General features: G+C 39.9%; 1 protein-coding gene across 1 annotated transcript in view; it reads left to right on the top strand.

The window, feature by feature from the left end:
• The window catches only part of POU6F2 (POU class 6 homeobox 2), a 185,741-nt gene that overhangs the window by 153,977 nt on the left and 10,586 nt on the right, over positions 1-21,178 (top strand). Inside the window, exons 5-6 of the mRNA XM_064441798.1 lie at positions 2,523-2,729; positions 14,390-14,558. Coding sequence (XP_064297868.1) covers positions 2,523-2,729; positions 14,390-14,558 — 376 coding nt within the window. The remainder of the gene's footprint in view (positions 1-2,522; positions 2,730-14,389; positions 14,559-21,178) is intronic.

Below are 21,178 nucleotides of genomic sequence, written 5' to 3'. Positions count from 1 at the left end.
TAGAAAAAAAAAAAAAAGTATTGTGATCTGCAGAGGGAAACTTGCAGGCAATTCCAGCTTAGAAGGCTAACTCTCCGAATCACAACCTCTGTCTGAATATGCTCCATCATGCTTCACTTTCATGCTCTGTAAAATGGAGGTAGTAATCTTTATTGATCTGTCTACCTTTTAGGAATGCATTAAGGAGAACTTAAATGATATCTTTACAGTGTTTTGAACAGTTTTGATATATGCAGCTCTTACAATACAGCTTAGTAGGTGGGCTTGCCATTTTACCAGGGCCTCCCACAGGACAGCTGTCCTGCTTTTCTTTATGTTCTCTGGTCTTCCCATTCCAACTTTTTCTAACCGGGCAAATTTGGTAAACTGATGACGACTTCAGCACTTACCACTTGTTAGCTGAGCTGTCATAACTAACCAAGTGCACCCTTTTCGCTCAAGGAGTAGGTTTAATTGTCATGTGCTTCACAGTTGAGCCTACCTAGAGGCACACCATCAGGCTGTGACTGCTGAAGGAGCAGTCACTCCTTAGGACTCCAACACTTGATTGAGTCATATCTTAGCCTAATGAAGGAAGAGGGTCATCCTCTGATTAGAGCCTCATGCCTGTCCAGCTATGCCTGAGTTAGTTGGATGTCACTGCATGATGCTTTCTTGAGGATGGATCTTCTGGGTTGTTGTGTATCACCTCTGGTGATTTAAATATGGAGAGGTCTGTGCAGATCCGCTATTCTTCACAACACAGTTCATACATGTACCTTTTTTGTACCTTTAGCAAGAGATTCAGAGTTCTTCCTTTAGTTTTGCGCTCTCAGAAAGTAACTTAGTGGTCTGCCCACAAAGTCACTGATGTTTTCACTAAACAGTTATTTTTGAGCTAATTTTACACTGTATAGTACAGTTCCCATTGATAGAATATATATTGATTGTTGAAATCAACAGGAACTTCATATGTTTGTTTTGGAGACAAATTTGCCTTCAAGTTTTAGAAACACTTTAGCCTGTTTTGTTGAGGAAACTAGTCTTATGGCTAGTGTTGTCTATCCTTGTCTCCCTCTCTGCATCCCTCCATCTCTCCATACCTACCTAATGGCTTTGAAACAGCTGACCAATTTCAAGAAAATTTATCAGAAATAAAGAGATCTAAAGAGATTATTAAGCTCCTAAATGACATGAGAAGCAGCAGATAAGCTGAGGAAAGCTGCCCAGTTACTATCCCCACTGAGGAAAATGGGGACAATTCAGCCATAGTCCATGCTATTTCTCTCTACACATTGGTTCGTGTAGACCCACCAGCCAAGTGCGTTTACACTAGTCAATGTATGTGATAAGGGACACAGGGTAACTGGGATCATGCTGGTGGGGGACCACAGGGTGGTCACCAGGTAGTTCACAGACTTCAGGATGGGTGCAGCAACTTCACCAAGGTCCCAGCTACTTCATCCAGTGTGGTAGATAGTGAACATAGAGAGGAGGAAGCAAGGCTTCTGGAGACGGAAGAGTGGAAATCTTGCTATGGGATAGATGTTTTCTGGGGAGCTGTGATAGAGAAAGTCAGAGGAGACATGGTGAAGAAAATGGTGGGGGGGAGTTTTTATTTTTCCTGTTGCAATAATTCTATGATTCTAGCTTCATTTGTTGTTGTTTGGAAAAAAAAAAGTTTGGTTTTATTCACAAGTTTAATCAGAAGTTTGTTTCTGTTGCTCTAATACTTGTAAACAAAGTCTTCCAACAACGTACCTTTCCTTCAACCTAGCGGCTTATTGACTGACAAGTTTTCTTACAGTATCTGTTTGACATCTCATCGAATATTAGTTTTACAGGCACATTCACATTTAAGAAATCACTGTCTTCTCAAATCTGAGATGTCACATTCTACAAGTACTTGCCCCAGAAATGTTAGCTAAAATGTTTTATCTAACAGCAGCCGTCCTGTTGTGTTGTACTACTTAGTTGTCATCCAAAAGCAGCTGCATTTTTATGAACGTATCTTAATAAGCCATGTCCTGAAAGGCACCAGTATGTCTTTGTTCGTCCCTGAGATCGCATGGGAGTAATAGGTGGTCATCTAGAGTACTAGGTATCAGTAAATCAAGGAAAAATTGCATAAGCGCTGCCGTTCACAGTTAATAACATTGTGCAGATGAGTTGTAGAAGGCAAGACAAACAGACTGATATTTGCATCTATTTCACCCTCTGTTTGAATGAGAGGTGGGAGCAAAGCATCATCCAGGGACCAGAGTACGGCCCATCATTTTTCATGTACTCTCAGCCACGGCAGATTTGGTGGGGATGACAGCGGACAGTGGTAAAACGTACAGGCGATATACAATGCAACAAATTAGTTTGAAAGTCCTCATCACCTCAGTAAAAGAATGGTTATTTCCTACCTCAGCCTGTCATATCTGTCTCTCTATGCTTATTTCACCTAAGTTTGATTTAACATGCATAAAACAAGTAATTATATGTGGCAAGTATATGCAGCATGTGTACATTTTCCCTTTCTGTGTTGTTTCCTCCAGATTATTGGAACAATCCCACTGATGCCTAATCCAGTCCCCTCCAGCCAGGCGGCAGGCGGAGCTCAGGGACTTCAGGTGCAGCCAATAACTCCACAGTTATTGACCAATGCCCAGGGTCAGATCATCGCCACCGTCATCGGCAACCAGATACTCCCAGTGATCAATACCCAGGGAATAACACTATCGCCGCTCAAACCAGGCCAGCAGGTAAAGTGTCTGTAGCCTGAATGATTATCAAAAGAGATGCACAGAAATCTACTCCTCATAGACTCTCTCATGGCCTTTCTAAAAACTCCCACTTCTTTAACCTTTTTAATAACTAAAGATGAATTCTATCATACATGGTATATTAGAGCATACTATATATGTAGTTATAATGTCATATTATATAGTTTATTTATACATTATGGGGTTATCCAGGTATTCTTTTATTTCTTCTAAAGGTCAATATAGGGCCAACTGAGAAATTTTCTGCAGTGAAAGTGCAGTAGGAATATGAGACAGCAGGGGCCCATCTGGCCTATAAAGTTCAATTCCTTGGTTAGTGGTCACCCAGTTGACTGGGGTTTGAAATGTTTTAGAATGTGCAGAGAAAACAAATAAAAATATAAAAACTTATTAGTCATCTTCACTGGAAAATCAGATATAATTGTGCATATTTGCATAGACAGAAAGTATTTTAGGGAAATTATTATTCAGTATGAGGCACCAGGGAGTTCACAGACTTCAGAACCGGTGCAGCAATTTCACCAAGGTCCGCAAACTTTTATTTAGTTCTTCTGATTGTACTTTAAAGTCAGATTCATTATTTTTGTCTATATCTATAAATTAAAGAATGGTAGTGCTACCATTTTCTCTGAAAAAGAGGAAACTGAGGATTGAAAAGACATCAAATGTTATTACCAAAAAGGTACTTATAAATGTGTCACTTAAATGTTCATCTTAACATTCCTGTTGCTGGTATTGCTTGGTTTGCTAGTCCTGCCCACACTCCCAGTCTCAGGGAGCAGCCTTTTGTATGTTTCCAAGTATCCCAGGACCCCCTGAACTCCAAACTGATGACACTTTTTCCCCAAATTTAGAAATAAAGAGCCAATGGCTCGCTAAGTTGACATTTTTGTCTGTTTTAAAAACGTTTCACATCCAAGTGGTTACATACTCTTTTTTTCCATTGTATCCTGTGGGATCCTGCAGAGGCATTTTCCAAAGCACTTGTCATTTATCTAACTCTGTTTTCTTTAATGGGAGCAGACTTACACTACTGGCAAGTGCTTTTGCAATTGTTGCATCTAGGTGGTTTCAAACAAACTGGGATGGGTGCAAAGGCACGCTCTGTGTTTTCCAGCATGGGAAAGTCTGACAAAGGAATAAGATGTCAACAGTTTACATTTGGTTTCCTGGGGATGTGTGGGGTAGGATATTTCTTTTTGAGTCAGTCCCCTGAAGAGATTCGATCTTTCCCTCCTTTGTGGAAGAAGCTCTGAAAATGGATAGCAATCCTGAGATCCCATTTGAAACTCATGAAATTTAGAAGTAAAGAGGAGGATACAGGTCCTGTATTATTCCCTGAGACCTCACCTGCAGAGCAACACACATTCTGAGTCCTGTAGCAAAGCAACCTCTTCCAGGCAACGTCTGCCAGTAGGATCAGTGGACAGAGAGGGGAAAGAGGTGTGACCTTTCTCTGCACAGCTAGTGGCACTGGGCTCACATAAAGGGACAAACTGCTGCTGAAGGCTGCAGCTTGCTGGATGAGCAGGGGTTTAAGGCAGAAAGTCACTGTTTATCCATATCATGATGTATTGTACTGGTTCCCCCAACCTGTGTGCTCATGTGCAACGATCAGCTGGCAGAGATCGTCAGTCAGCAGAGCTCTGGTTATGTCCAAGAGCAAAAATGTGCCCCATATTGTGCTGGTCTGCTCAGCAGTGCTGTGTAGGTAGAAGACATTATTTTGCCAATATCAGTTTCGCAGGGTCCAGGCTGTGCCTCTCACTCAGAGTCCTGAGGTCCCAGGGATTGCAGGAAGGGCCGCCAAACAACACAGAGCCTCCTTACCTACATCTGTTGTAGCCTGATCAAGACAGTATTTTTGAGTGGGGGGGGTGGGTGGGAGAGTGGGGGGTGGGTTGGGAGGGGAAGTAGTGCAAATACTATATGAAAAAATAGTACCCATTATCATTTTTATAGGAACCACAGAAAATTATTTCTATGTATTTGTGCTCCCTCTACTGGCTCTTCTGCTTTCACTGAAGAAAGTCACGGAAAATTTTGCCATTGATTCCAGTGGGAGCAGAAAAGAGGCATGAAAGCCAAATTCCTCATAGGAATGAATAATGCTGATGGACAACCAAAAGCAATTGAGCTAGTACTATACAAAAAGCAATTGAGCTAACACTATACAAACTGCCATATCATTTGAAAAGTAACTAGAATTAAACAAAGTATAAGGAGATCCTGAATTTATCTTATGGCCTGGGTAAAGACTTAGCCAAAGTGTAGTGTTCGGCTAATGATAGCATATTTAGTCGTAAGTTTAAAACCTTGTTTTCAGAAGGAGTGAGTGCTTAAACTCAGAGGGCTCAACAGGAATTCAAAATATTTTTTAAAATGGTGTCACACAGCATTTGGTGTCTTTTAACTTGATGAAAGAAGCTTCAGAAGGGGGAGAGAAGAGTACAAGACAAGTTTGGGAAAAGTTTTGAGAATGTCATGGAGAAATAAATGAGGAAATAAATAATGTAGTAAAATGTTCCAGTTGCAGACGATCCTAGCTTAACTTTCAACTTGTCACTTCCTTGGAAACAAAGTATTGCAGGAGAAAGAGAGGTGATTGCAAGCAATGATAGTAAGCTACTGCTTGTTAGCTGAGTCACGATAATTGAACCTGTGTAGCCTGTTTCAGTTGCTAAGTAATGCATGCTAGTGCTTACTTTTTGCCTGAAGACTTAAATGCCTCAGATATTGTTTTTAGTCAGCTTTACTTAGGTAGACTACATGTGTTATTTATTCATACAACTTCTTCAAACACGACAGACTAAAACCTCAATGTCTCCTCATGGAAATGAGTTCATGGATTACTTACATGTAGTGTAAAACTCTGCTTTTTCTGTGATGTAAATAGGTTGGTTTTTAATGTACACAAGTAATTCCATTGTAATCCTATTCCTCTTATTTTTAAGAATAAATAGGTGTTTCTGATTTTTGTTCTTTAAACTACATGCAGTAGGGTTTGTTCCTCTTTAAATTACACTGAGTAGTTAGAGGTTCAGTGTTTTCACTGGTTTCCAAGATTCTGCTAATCTAAGCAGCAGCATCTGTGCAGACCCCGAGAATTCTCCTAGAATTTCTAATGGCTTCCTAAAGTGGGCAGCTGTTTTCACTCTTGTTGTAGTCTATATCCTTTTTATCTCTGTTCATGAACAAGTTTTTCTTTGCCTTTAGTAATTTTTATTGCTCATTTCCTAACCATTTCAGTTTCCACATTAACGTCTTTGAGATTCTGTGATCAGAACTGAATGCTATGACCACAGTGAGGATACATCACTGGTTTACACAACAACATTATATTTTCAGCATTATTTGCTGTCTTTATCTCAATACAGCCTAACATCCTGCTTTTTTCTCTCTCTGCCCATTGAGTAAGTTTTTCAATAAGCAGATGTATCCACCATGATACATCTTTGCATCCCTGATTGATACCACGTGAGTCACAAAAATGGTTCCTTTTAATGTGAATCACTTTGCACTGATCTACTCTGTACTTAACTTGTCATAATGCTCCCCCAGCATGTTGTAAACAGGATCCATAAGTTGTTCATAGTATTCTGTACGAACTTAGGAAATCCATGTTCTTCCTGTTGATTTAACCATTGTTCACCATCTTTTCTTGCTGCTTGCTAAAACCATTCAGAAAAACTGGCATAAATCCTTTAATCTCTATTTGTAGTCTCATTTCTTGAAAAAAGACAATGTATTCCCTAATTTTGTTTCTTGCTTTTTAAAGCTGTTTATAGCTCATCATAGAAGAGTGCCTTGTAACCTGAGCATCTGCACTTCCTCCATGCCTCTCAGGAGGGATTTTGTCAAAATCCAGGTTGTATGGCTAAGTGTGCTTTTTTTTCCTTTCAAGAACAGATGAGCTGCTTATAACAACTTGTTAGCATTGTCATTTGCTATCAGATTTGAAAGCCTTTTTATAAGGTGTTCTTTTATATCTTTAACAACACTTCTTAACACCAACAAAACTGACAGAAGAACTTGAACCGTGAATTGGAGTCTTTAGAAATTTAGGAAAGGATTCACATTGCTTAACTTAGTCATAGAGCAGTTAGGTGTCAGGAAGATCATTAACTAGATTTCTCAAACAGACAGAGAGGCACAGATAAGGAGACACATGCATGTTCAAGGGGCAACTCAAGCTGTCAAAATAGAATAATGTTAAGATAGGTTGAAACTCTGGTAGGTTTCTTAAGGTATCTCTTGTCTCCACTGATGTGAGAGAGCGCTAGGGTAGCTATTTTAGGATAGACAATTAATTCTTAAATGAGTGAAATTAGGTAAGAAGAATCCAGCTGCCAGTGATCACTAGGGTTCAAAACATGTACTTGTTTATGAGTTCCTTAAATAGTTTTCCTCATAATTGGTGTTTTCATAACTATTTTCTTGCCCACAACACACAGAAGCAACTTCTACATATTATATTTTTCTCCAGTATAAGTCATCATCAGGCTCCCTTCTTGCTGTTGTCTGACTCTTTCCTTCTACATACTAGAGTCATTAAATCAGGCCTGTAGCCCCAGTTATCCTCAGTCTTGTTTTATCTACACTGCCTGCCAGAACTTTTCATATTTCATCGTGTCTTATAGCACTACCAGCTTTGGGCTTCTGCCAACTCTAACACAATAAAACGAGCTACTAGGCAGCATTTTCTTACACAGTCAGTTCCCCATCTTCGTTGACATTGGCTATCATGCTCCAGAAAAACTGTTGAAAAGACATAGACAGCTCTCAGATGGGTCTGTGGTTGTTCTTGTACATCTGCTCTCCAAATTCCATGGCAGACGTTTTCTTTCTTGCAGTCTCAACCTACCACATACATCCTACCATCTCATTGTCACAACTACATGCAATCCCTTGTTTTCCTCTCCCGTTAAAATCTAACCAGTTCTCAATCATTTTCTCCCTGCAAAGCTCTTATTGCTTTGATGCTGTCTTGTTTTATGAGAAATGCACTCTTCTTTCTCTGTGTTTGAATATAGCCACTAAACTGTGTTGTCTTAATCCAACTTTATTTTCTTTTGCTTTTCATATGACCTTCGGTGATGAGTGTGACAATTTTTCTCACTTCTTTCTCTTTTCCTTTGCCATCAGCAGTACATAATTCCATTTCATCCATGGATAAAATTACTAGATTTTTGAAAGTCGAGATTACCAGAATATTTACTAGTATAAGTGACTACATCAGGTTTTCCTTGACACAGCATAAACACTTGACTTGTAACTTACAGCTCTTCCTGACCAGTTTTCTTCGTGGCATCTGTACTTGTAGGAATATGAGATCTCAAAAAAGTCAATATAACTGCACCACGCCATTGGGAATAGGAAGATCACTACACTGCCTGTCATTCTAAGGAACCAAGGCATAGAGAGAGTAAAGCGCTGTTCGCTCTTACCTTTGAATTATGCACTTACCTACACATTTAAGTCTGTTACTCTAATATTGACATTATATAGTTTCTGATGGGGGTCAGAAAGATGACTGTTGCACCTGATTTGCATACAAAACTATATCTTCTACAGAAGCCCAGCTGTGTCCTCAGCTTCATTTAGCAAGCCCAGAGACCTTCAATTCTAGTGTTTCAACATAGTTCTGATCCCAGAGAAAGGCTTTGAAAGAACTTCAGCAGATGCTGTCAAGGTCTTACCCCAGTTACATCCACAGCACACCAGCACTTCTCTGCTGTAGTCTTCATTTTGAGCTGAGTATGTGCACAGCTTGTGTTAACCCAAAGACCTTTTTTTTATGCTAGTTTCCAAATGTACCTATTCTGTCAGTCTAAGCAGTGTATATAGGGAGCCTTTATACTATATATACTATATTACACTATACTCAGAGAGAAGATACTTATTAAGCATCAAATAGCCTTCAGATTCACATATTGACTTAGGTGAATTTACTTGAGTGAGCTAAATTACAGTGATGGGGTACAGTATTTGGGCTACAGTGGAAACATTCTGGCAGAATTGACTGTGAAAGTGAGTAGGCATGAAACATGTGGATATGCGTAATAACTTATTTTGTCCATTTGCTAGAAGATTTAAGAAAACGTTTTTGAAGCCCATGCCTGGTCATGCAGTATGAGTAGGTTTGAAGACAGACTTCCTCTTCCATGGTGCTCTCAAATCATCCAGTGGCCACAGCACACCACCACTCTTTCACAAAATCAAATGTATGGCACATTTTAGGAAACGTAGACAGAGCAGAGAACTCCGTTTACAGGAAAAATGGAAGCATGAAACACTTAAACTACTACTTCTGCAAGGCATTATCGTGGCATTTCAAAGTGTTTGGGAATGTCTTTTTATATCAAGGCATTTATTTTTCAGCACCTTCTGTGGACTTTAGCCTTTACTAAAGCTAATATCCGTATTTCCCAGGAAGAACTAGCTGACATCAGAAAAAAATTGAAAATCTTTATTTGTATCATAAAGGGGATTGTTTAAAATGTATTTCTTGCTCTTTGTGCCACTCCTCTTAGTTTCATCTCTTCTGCCCTTTTTGTTATACTTGTCTTTTTCACCTCTGTCTTCTCTAATTTGTTGCGTTTCCTCGTCTCTCAGATTTTGTTTTCACTGAATCGTAGAAAAATAGGACTGAAAGGGACCTGAAGAGGTCATGCAGTCCATCCCCTCCCCCTAGGCAGGATCAACTGTCCCTATATCATTCTTGACAGATGTTTGTCTAACCTGTTCTTAAAAACCTTCAGTGATGGAGGTTCCCTGACATCCCTAGGCAACCTAGGCCACTCTCCTTAGCATTAGAAAGGTCTTCCTGGTGCCTGACCCTAGCCTCCCTTACTGCAATTTAAACCCATTACTTTCTTCTCCCTTCCATTAGGGCCATATTTTGCCCTTGCTGTTTCTCCAGACTGTCTGTAAAACAAGTAGTAGTTCTGTTATGATACCAGACAATACTCTCTCGGAAGTTTGTTCTTTATTTCCACTTAGTTTCTTTCTCTTTCCTTAGCTTATGCAAAACACCTTGTTACTCTATCACTATCATGTAACTTTCTGGATGAAGGAAAAAACATCCTTGATCTCATAAGACGGCCTTAATACAGTACTCCAGTCAACCATCCCAGGTGTAGGAGTATCCTACATACATAATTTAAGAACAAAATTTAGTCTTACAGACCTAATTCATTCTTAACCTCTGCAGTTATCAATCAATACTACCTTCACTGTTGACAGCAGCATGTAAAACTGATGTAAAAGAAATAAGCATCAGGCCCTTTGCATTTTCAGTTTATTCTTATAAAGTATTATGCTGCACTTCATGCTTCTCATATTTATCTTATTGCTCTAGCTGTAGTGTGCATACATATATTCCTGCCAGATACTGATCAGTGTTGCATACAGTCATCATTCTCTGCGCGTCTACTATATCCACCTACACAGAACGGCACTTTCAGCAACTGCTTCTGTAATTTCTGTGCCTCCTTCTGTCTTTGGATGGAAAACGCACAACAGTCATAAATATAATTCATATCATATGTACGTGTCCAAAATTGGGAAAAGTCAGCTATTGCAAGTTCGAATTGATTCTGTCACCCAGTATCTAATTCATAATCTAATCGTCGCCTCTCCTTAAGGCTATTTCTGGAGTGGAAATTATAGTGGATGAAAAGAGAGAGAGTATTTTAATGCAATTTCATGACACAGGTAACTATCATTGTTCTTTAAGCAGGACATTTACAGCTTAACTGACATGTCTGTAAAACAGGGGGTATGCTGGAAATTATGTAGGGAGTTAAAGATGGAATCCTCCCTCAGTCCCTGGTCAGGCCTTAAGGTGACTCTTCAGCTTCTCCAGCCCCATTGCTCCTTTTTCCCTCACAAGAAGTAAGTTAGAAACCAACAGTCTGCAAGTATCCCTTATATAGTGCTGTTACACCTAAGGTCACTGTGCATCCAGAATTCACTAGCCATATCCCTTTTTGCCCAGCTAAATTCTGATAATTTCTTACATTTTTCCAAAGATTTCTGAATGTCTGGCAAGAAAACTGCCAAGCTTCTGGGTATCCCAGTTATTTAAAACATACATTTGCAAATGGATTGTGCGATACATGTGCAGAGAATCAACCGTTTCCTAGATTTAACCAGCATACTGTGCATGTGCTAAATAGTGGCTGTGTGCACGCTTTGCATGCACAACTGGAGACTGCAAAATGTCCTCTCATTCTGGTGCTTCCTGGAAGCTTCAAATTTATTGTATTCAGCAGCTCAGCAGTTGAACTGTTCAGCAACTATATGTGTAGCGTGGCTGGGAAATGCTGGATTTGCCATCTGTGCCTTACATGAGCGTGTATTTCTCCCTGAGAAATACTGATGGGAAATAGCACAGAATCGTAAAAAAATAAGGCTGGAAGGTCAAGGTTCAAGAGATTACCCAGTCCCCTCTTGTTCTCAGTAGCTATTCCAGTATTTGTCTAACTTGCTCCCAAGCACCCTCACAGGAACTCCACAGGTTCCCCCCAGCAATTTATGCCAGTGCTTCACAGCCATGTTAGACAGCTTTTCCCAGCATCTAATTTGAATCTTACAGGTTATTGTGCCTCTTTAATTAATGAGTATTATTTAGAATAAAATAAAAGATACATTACTGTAAAATGTAAGACAGGCTCATTCTCTGTTTTCATTAGCTCTGTCTATATTTGAAGCTGGCATCATATCCCACTCAGTCTTCCCTTCTTTAGATTAAACACAACCAGTTTGTTCCAGGTGTCTTCATAACCCTCATGTAACTCCCAGGCCTTCAGTCTCTCTAATTATCCTCCTCTAGTTGGTCCAGATTTTTTCTGAAGTGTGGCATCTAGCTGTGGACAGGCTGCTGCCCCTGCAGAGGTCTTTCCAGTGCTTAGTAGAAGAGAAGATTCTTCAGGTGCACTGCAGAAATCACTCCCACTCACACAGCTCGGGATGGGTGTTGCCTTTTGTTCACTTTTGCAACACGCCAGCATTGCTGATGCCATGTTCAAACTGACAGGATCATTTTGACTCCTAATCCTGTATTCCAACATATCAGAAGTCCCTCCCAGCGTGTTATCGGCATGCAAATTTAATGAGTATATTCTCTTCTCCATCATCCAGGTCATTAGGAAATTATTAAGTAGTGCAGAGCAAGGACAGACTTCTGCGAAGCACCATCCATGCACACTTCTGTTTCCACAGATGGAAATCTACCCTCTCAGTTTTGTTTTCTAACTACTTTTGCATTCATTCTGCAGCAATTTCATCTAAACTGTGTTTCCCTAGGTTATAAAGAATGTCACACGAGGGAGTGTTGAGAGACTTGTAAAGTCAAACCACCTACTGCTTTTTCCCTGTCCGCAAGGCCAATTACCCTGTCTTAGAGGGAGATCAGATTGGTTTGACACAGTTTGTTCCTAACAATCCATGTTGTTTGTTGCTACCTTGTTTTCTTGCGGGTGCTTACAAATTGTTTGATTATTTTCTTCAGTACTTTTCCATGGGTTGAAGTTTAGTTGACTGGACTATAATTTTGAAGATCTTTCTTTTTAAAGACAGCTGCTACATCTGTTCCTCCATTCCTCACAGATAAGTACTAACATTTTTAAGACTGTTCCAGACAGTGGGAAAGCAGGTAGCTCATCTAAATACAATACTTTTCTTCCCTTGCTTAGGCTGAAATCTTCAGTTTGCCAGAGATTCCCTTGGACAGCAGACCCAGAGCCCAAACCCCTCCTGTTTCTAAAAGCTGCACTCTGCAGTGATGTGGGTGTAATGGACAGGCAGTCCATTTCTGCAATGTTCAGAGGTAGCCAGCCCTCCTAGTGGACTGCTTCCCTAGGAGAAGATATTATAAAAGTAGACATTCTGGGTTGGGAGCTCTCTATAGATAAAATCCAGCCCTTAACGAATTTTTTAAAGCTGCCCAGTGCTTCCGTGAGTCTGAAATCTGGAAGCCTTTCAATCAGCATCACAACTATGGTCTCTTTGATACAGTGCCAGTTTTCTTTTTTAAAATGTGCTTGATCCAAAAAAACACCTCATGGTAATAAAATGGTTTTTGTTTATTGATCCCTAGGGAAGTCAGAATAAGCTAAAATTGGCCAGATGAATAATTTTCATTATTATTAAAGGGCAAATCAAAGTTTTTTGCTTCATTTTGTGTTATGTCATTCCATGTGGCAGGTAGAAAAAGGAATTGTAATTTTTTTCCATTCTTAAACAGACCCATAACATGAATAATGTCATTAAAATTATTCATATGTTTCCCAGAGAAAAGTGTCATCTTGAATGTGATCAGATACCTTTATCTACTGTGCTGTACAATTTGTTGTCTACTTAACATCAGTAATTTCTATGTGTTCTGGGAGCACATTATATATAATTTGAGTATTACTAATGAATTCAGCTCCTTTTCTGAAGTAATTTGTTCAGTTAAATATTAAAAAAAACCAAACCTCATACTCCTTAAAATTCAAGAAATAGATTTAGATTACTGACTTCAAGCAAGGCCAAATAGGCCTTTATCTTCCCCCTTTTCTGAGAATGGGGATAGCAGCTATCACTTAAAAGTCAAGCCTTTTAGTACATTTTTGCAATCTTTTTTGATCAATTCAAGAATCAACATAAAATAAAGGTATAATAAGTAGCAGTCACCTGAATGTATCAGGACTATATTATTAGGCTCTGAAAAGGCTGTACTGGACTACTAGAAGCCAATTCAAAACTGTAAGGTCCATTGTGTACCTTCATTCTGTAGAGAGACTGCCCTTTGAATTTGCTGGGAGTTTTACGTAAAAATCAGTACCAGAGAACATTCCTAGTTTGCAGTCCCACATGGAAGCTTATCATAGGCAGAAGGGATTAATGGTTCTTTCCCTTCCCCTAATGAACAACCAAAGACTACACTGTTGTAAGTTTTGTAAAAAAAAAAAATGTGTAAAGCCAGATTCAGGTATCACAGTGTAACATTTGCATCTACTGTACTCACTACATCTTTTAGGTATGTCTTACTTGACACAGTCCTGATGTGAATGGGGCTCAGAAGTTCCACTGTGTGTTTTAGGCAAGGACAATTTATCGACTGAGAAATAAGGTTTAAACATTTTGGTTTGTTTCCTAGATCTAATGTCATAAAACAAATTATTCCTTTCTGTAGGAAAGGGATTTCCCCCAGTTTATCTTCTCTTCCCCATCCCCACTCTTCTTGGCCCTGGTCCTGCAGTATGAAAGGACCTGTCTGAAACAATGTTGATTTATATGAGGATATATGTAGGGAATAAAAGTCTGACCTCATGAGTCAGAAAACAGGTAAGGACATGTATTTATTAAATCAGAATGCTGCTGGGAATGTCATAGGTCTCTTCATACCATTTCAAACAAGTATTTAGCTTCTAATTAGATTAAGTATACGATTAAACTGAGAAAAAAATGGGAAGTCAGACTTCAAAGGAGCTCGGATTGCTCCTGCTGTAACAGTCACCTGAACTAAGTCCATGGCATTTAATGCTCCTATGGGATTTGTTCCTCAGGAGTAGATGGGTGAGATGGTACACTGGAAGTTTCCTATCACTGCTTCATTTTCTAAATACCTATTTTTACATTTTAACATATAGCTTCATCAGCCCTCCCAGACGCAAGTGGGACAAGCAGCCTCACAACCCAATCTCCTGCATTTGGCTCACAGTCAAGCATCTATGTCTCAAAGCCCAGTGCGTCAGGCTTCCTCTTCTTCCTCCTCATCCTCCTCCTCTTCAGCTTTGAGTGTTGGCCAGTTAGTCAGCAGTAAGTATTGCTCCCTGCCTCTCCTTAATTCTCCCCTCTGTTTGTCCCTCTCACAGCTGAGTTTCCTGATCTGCTTTCCCTCTTTTTTTTTTTTTCCATATAGTAGAATGTATATTGCTAAGTAGAGTGACTCTTACCAGTAACAACTGCTAAGTGCTGTCTTGGATGGGGCTTAAGGTAAACATGCCTTGAGAAATTGTAATCAATGCTAAAAACAGTCACAAAAATGGTACTAGCCATTAATTGACTTATGAGGGCAGTTCTTTTAACTAAAATGTAGCTTATGTTCTTTGGAATTGAGAAATTTTTGAATCAGTCAATACAATGAGTTATGTTGCTCAGAATTTGGTGTGCAGACAGATCCTCCTACTTTTGGTTAGGTTGCTTGTTCGTTACCATTTGTTTGCTTAGTTAGTGTAGCAAACCATTTTACAAACCCTAGCACTACACAAATCTAGAGCGAGAGACCTTTGTTGCCAGGAAAAGCTTGCACAATTTAAACAACAAAGAACTGTAACCTGTGGGAGAGGAGATAGAAGCATGCTGCAGTGAAATAACTGTTTTAGTAACAGCTCGCCTCCTGAACAGCCCTTTCTTCACACACAGTTCAGAGTCTTTGCTATTACCTTATCAGTATTAACTTTGGTCTTTACATAGCAAAAAAACCCACATTAAAAGTATACATAAGAAGCATTAACAGTTTTTGCAAAACTGCAAAAATCTGAGTGTATTGGATGACCTTGTTCAAAGATACTCCACGTACGTATTTCAAGTAAACAAACACTATAGCTCACGCCATATTGGTGATGTAAAATATATGGCTGATACAAGCTTATGAAGGGCTTGGAGAAACTGTCATGCAAAGGAGGATGTGAAAAAATCTTGGTTAGATTATTTCAGAGATTGTTTACATGGGGAAATTACTAGCAGAGCTATAGTGGTAAAATTATGCTGGTATAACTCCCAGTGTGAATACTTTTATTCTGGAATAAAAATATCCACATTGGTAGCTGTAAGTACATAAAATATATAGATATAATTATAGTGCTATAAATATACTGCTATTGCTCTGGCAGTAAATTTTCTCATGTAGACAAGCTTGTAGGAAGAAGACAAATAAAAGACTTCACATTAAAATATACATAATGTTACCCCTTGTCTTTGTGGGAAAACTGACTAAAATAGCTAGTGTGAAATAAGTTACTTTTCAATGGCTAGTCCAGGATAGCCTCCGTTGTGGACATTCTTATTTAAGAAATTATTCTACAATAACTATTGAGGGGCACTCTACCCCACAATAGTTATTCCAGTCAATTTCCCCATGTGGTTAAGTGTACTACTCAATAAAAGCGACGTGGAAAAAGCCCCTTTTAAGTTTACAGGATAGATCCATCAAAAGTTGGGAGATGCTAGAAAAATAGTTGCTTGTTCAACTGTATGCAATTCCTCTTAGAACATGTGTTTTATGATAATGATATACATTGTGATTAAAGTCACACAGTCATGATTTTTTTCTCATCCTTCTTTCTGTGCATTCCCAATGGAATTGTTATAGGGATACATCAGAATTACTAATGCAACAAGCAGGCTCTTGTTCCAGAGGTTGTTCCCTACCTGATTCACTAAACTGTTCCCCAGTTCGCATAACATTTGAGGTAGGGAGCTGTAGAAGGGTGAAGGATGGTCTTGCTTCAGGCGATAGAGGGCTGAGGAGCTGAAGCTTTCTGTCTGCCATGTAATTCCAGTGGAATGGCAGACAAGTCACTTAAAAGAGAGATTTCACAAGTGCTCCCTCAATATCCAGCTTGAGACTCTGGACTTTAATTTACAGAAGAACCTGGTACTCACAATTTTAAGTGCACTTTCACTGTGGAACTGTATAAAGGACCATTTAGAGACACAGTCTAAAAAAATCATCTCCTACTTGACCTAGACTGGGTACCCAAAAATGCTTTTTCCCATAATATCTGTCCACTTCTCTGTGAATGAGAAGGGGAAGACCCTCATCTTGTAGAAACAGAAGAAAATAAATTAAGATTTAAAAAAACAGAAGAGCTCAAGAGGAAATTAATAACTATGTCTTTGGTGAAGAGCTTCAGTAGAAGTCTGGGGCCACACACTGAACAAGTGAAAAGGCAATATATCAGTCGGTTCCTCCATAATGAAGCACAATTTGTCCTGTGCACTGGATGAGGCAGGGGTCTGAGGAAGAAGAACTGGTAATCCGGTGGTCAAAGACTATGCTACACTATGTTCTGGGCTACTGTAACTCCAGCATTTTGTAGCTTCTGAGTGTTTATTTGTGCCACCCTAAGGATGTTCTTTTAGCTTCATTTTTTGCGTGGATAAATTTCAAGTTTATTACAAAAGCAGAATAGTAATGTAAGTCAGTCATACGGTGAGATAATGCTTATAGTCATAGTTGGAAATGTGAGATCTAGTCAGCTGAATGGATGGAGAGGCTGATAGGTTGTGTTATCATCTTGTTGGTCTTGCTCTAAAAGGAATAAGACACATGCTGTGCTTATGGATTTGGCTGACAGCAGAGGAGTATGAGGCACAGGAATATCAGTTTGAGGAAGAGGGGAAATGCAATAAGGAACATAGACTTTCTACTTGTTCCTCTCAGGCTTGACTCCTTCCACCTGTCATGGTTTCAGCTGGGATAGAGTTAATTTTCTTCACTCTAGCTGGTATAGTGCTGTGCTTTGAAATTAGCATGGAAAAAAAAACCTGTTGAGATAACACACAGATGTTTAGGCTGTTGCTGGGCAGCGCTTATACTAGTCAAGGACATGTTTAGCCTCCCATGCTCTGCTGGGTGCACAAGAAGCCGGGAGGGGAGGGGGCACAGCTAAGAGAGTGGATTCAAACTGACCAAAGGGATATTCCATATCATGTAACGTCATGCCCAGTATGCTACCTGGGAGGGGCTGGCCGGGGGAGGGAGGGAGCAATCGCGGCTCGGGGACGGGCAGCGTCAGTCGGCGGGTGGTGAGCGGTTGTATCGTTCGTGTTTCTGCGTTTTTGTTCCCTGTTTTCCCTTTCCTTCCTTTTCCCTTTTATTATATTAACATTACTGTCATTATTATCATAATCATTTATCATCATCATTCTATTGTAGTTATTAAACTGTGCTTATCTCAACCCACAAGTTCTTTTGCTCGTCCGATTCTCTTCCCCATCCCACAGGGGTGGGGGGTGGGGGGGTGAGCGAGCGGCTGCGTGGTGTTCAGTTGCCAGCTGAGGCTGAACCACGACACACCACTTGTCCTATTCCAGTCCCATTACTTCCTCATCCCGTTCTCCACACAAACTATGCTCCCTTTCCTACTGTGCTCTTTTTCCTCTTGCCTTCTCCCTGCAGTCATTTCCCTGCAGTCCATCATTCCTCAACACCTCTTCCCATTTCAGCCCCTCTCCAACTCCTGTCCCCAGACCATATCTGTGTCCCTTTTACCAGCCTTTTTATTAGGTAGTTTCTGTCCTCCTCTACCTTGTTTTGTCACTAGTGCCACCTCTTCTTCTCTGTTTTCTTTCCTCTGCCACAGTGATTACTACTCTCTGCATGGTCAGGCCCCCCACTCCAAACTCAAATCCTACCTCCTTAGTAGTCTTCAGGATTTTCCCCCTCCAGCACTTCTTTTTATTCAGACTTGAGTCTTAATTTTTGCTCCCTCTGCACCCACATCATGTAGATACCACTCCCACTCTCCCTGGAAGCCATCAGAGGAGTGTGGAAAATGATCACCAAGGGAGGCAAGTCAATCTCTCTGTCTTTACTGCTGTCCTGTCCCAATGCAGGCCAGAGCCACAACTATGGGGCAGGGGGTGGTTCTCCATCTACTTCAGCCTGAGCATCTTCAGTACAGAGAAAATCTTAACAAAAATTCCACACAGAGGTCTAGCAAATCTCTACTGAGTAGATACGCAACTTTGGAAGCTCACCAGCTTGGACTTGTTTGAGACAGGTTTTCAGGTGGGGTGCAAGAAGCCCATTACTGACATAATGACATAACCACTATCTCCCTGACACCTATCAAGGACATGTTTCAAGTTTTAGGGAAACTGAAGCTTCTTAAAGAAAAGAGGTTATTACAATTCTTTTATCCTGCGTAGAGCAACATGTTATATTAGCCTCATTCTCAGACGTGGTTGACCTGAAATTTGTCTTATAATGGCAAATGCCCGTCAGATGTAGCCATAGTCAATACCCTACGTGTGATAATGAATGGCACAGAGAAGGTAGTTGGAGTGCTTCTTCCTTCCTCAAAATGGAAGAAAGCTCAATTAAATCAACAAGTGGGGAATCTCAGAGTAAAGAGAATCCTTTTAATCCAGTCAGACAGAGGAAGGCATTGTGCTTGGGAATTAATTCACTGGCAGCCAGATCTTAAGAGCGTTCCAAAGGGAGAGGGTGTTTATAGGAATCTCCTATAAAAAAGCATGACAATAATTACACATGAATAAAAAGTTCTTGAATAGTTCTAAATTTATGTTTCAGGCTTCATCCAGTCCCTCGCTATTCAAGACCAACAGGATGAGTAGTGTGAGGGGCAGATCAACTCATTTCTGCCATTTACATAGCGTTATCACAAAGTAAGAAGTAAAGCAGGCATCTCAATGATCCTTCATGGCTGTCCAGCATATTCATGAGAGCATCCAGCCAACCACAAACTGGAGCTAACACTGAATGCATAAACCAGTATGTAAGTGACAATGTTCCAGGACACAAGTGAGCTACCTACTGATTTCTAGTAATGTAGAAAGACCCTACAAGAAAGAGAAAATATGATCAGTTCAGTAGGGAAAGATCAAAACACCTGTATAATGAAACATAAAAAGGCAGACAGGATCCTTTATAGCTTTTTGTTGTCCTTGATAATACCACCCTTTTAGACAAACAGTCTTAATTGATCTTCATGAATTTTAAAATTGTTTCATGTGACTAAAAACCCATTTGCATACAACTGTGCCCGCACATAGGGAAATAAATAGCAAGTCATTCCTCTTTTGCTCCTTTGCAGAATCCATTCAGTTTCTGGGTGCGGATCCTTGAAGGGCAGGAGAACCACTTTGTCAAGCCTAAGGCCCATAACTGAACAAAGCTGCCTTAGTGTCCCAGCTACCTCACAGGCTAGAAGAGCTCTGTATAACAGGCCTGCAACTGAAATCTAGTGTCTGCCAAAGTCTATTCAGTGTCTTTTAGTGGGATGAGGCCTGCAACTGGCCAGTGGTTCTGAAAGAAATCCATAGGTGTAAGGGCAGCAAGAACCAACCTGTGGCCTCCTGGACATCTCTTTGATTGCTTTAGCTCGCCTGTGGCAGGTATCCTGTTGTTCCCTTTTCCTCATTTGTTCCAAAGCTGCAGTCCAGTCCTCTAGCAGAGGCCCTAGGGTCGAGTACCTTGGTAGAGATTTGCCATATTCCAGAAACTGTTGCCAAATATAGTAAAGTTCATGTAAAACGAGGCATATTAAACTACCTTATTCTGTTAATCAAATTGCTTAGAGCAATATAACTTCAGTAAATAGATAATTGTTTGGGGCAAGGTTCTGCACACTTACTGTAGAGTAAATCTCTTTACAAGAGGCCACCTCACATCAGTGAAAGTACTGAAGTACCTTGAGGAAGGGATCAGAACTGGGCTTTAATAATGTCACTGTTCCATTTTCCTTGTTTTTATTAATCTTACTTTTCCAGTCATATTTTTGTTATGATTTTAGATCTTTTCTTTAACGTTTCCTAATTTTTAAAAAGGCACATTTCCTTCCTTTTTTGTTTTGTTTTGGTTTTTTTTTTTATTTTCTCTTTATTTATTTCCTGTCTTTACACACATACACACACACACACCCCGGACTGTTGTGTTCTTTATAGCTTCTCCCTTTTATCTCATCCTCACCCCTTCATCCCTCACCAGAAACAAGTGCTAGTTCTTCTAAAGACAAAAAATTACAGTTGTTTCCAAAAGACATTTAAAAAGAAGCTCTGCCTAAGCAAAGACTGCAAGGTTCATCTCAGCTCTTCCTGTCCCTTCTGTATGATTTCTTCATATTGTCTCATCCTATCTCTGTTCTCTTTTTTCTTCTGTTTTCTCTTCATTCAATTCTATATCATTGTGCCTTCTTTTTTTCCAATTCATTTTGCTTTCCTCAGATGCATTCCTCTTCTCATTTCTCTAACTTTTCCACTATATGTTCTCTTCGTGAAAATCACTGGTTTCCCCACATGCTCTAACACTTGTGTCTCCATGAAGTTCTTTTCTTCCAAATTCATTTTACTGTCGTCTGTTACTATAAAATTAAAATGCCTCCCACAAACAAATTATTCTTCTTCCCTTCCCCTGAGCACCAGTCCATTTTCCATTAATGATGTTTTGTCCTGCCTCTCTCATGCAATTTACTTTCCATTGGATTTCCTCTGCCAGCTATTTCTCCTCCTGCCTGACTGGGGAAATCATCCCCTGTAATCCCTCCCATGGCAGAACTCTGCACAACAGAAATTTGCTTTCTCCTTCAGGGTGCACTCATTTCTGTAGCAACTCTTTCCCCTAACTATTAAAATCACAGCAAATTTGCACTCACCAACAAACTCATGCAGGAATTTCAGAAGAATTCAAA

The sequence above is a fragment of the Phalacrocorax carbo genome, chromosome 2 (assembly GCF_963921805.1).
Source record: "Phalacrocorax carbo chromosome 2, bPhaCar2.1, whole genome shotgun sequence".
Lineage (NCBI taxonomy): Eukaryota > Metazoa > Chordata > Aves > Suliformes > Phalacrocoracidae > Phalacrocorax > Phalacrocorax carbo.
The sequence above is the reverse complement of the archived record's forward strand: the minus strand, read 5'-3'. Positions and strand labels throughout refer to the sequence as shown.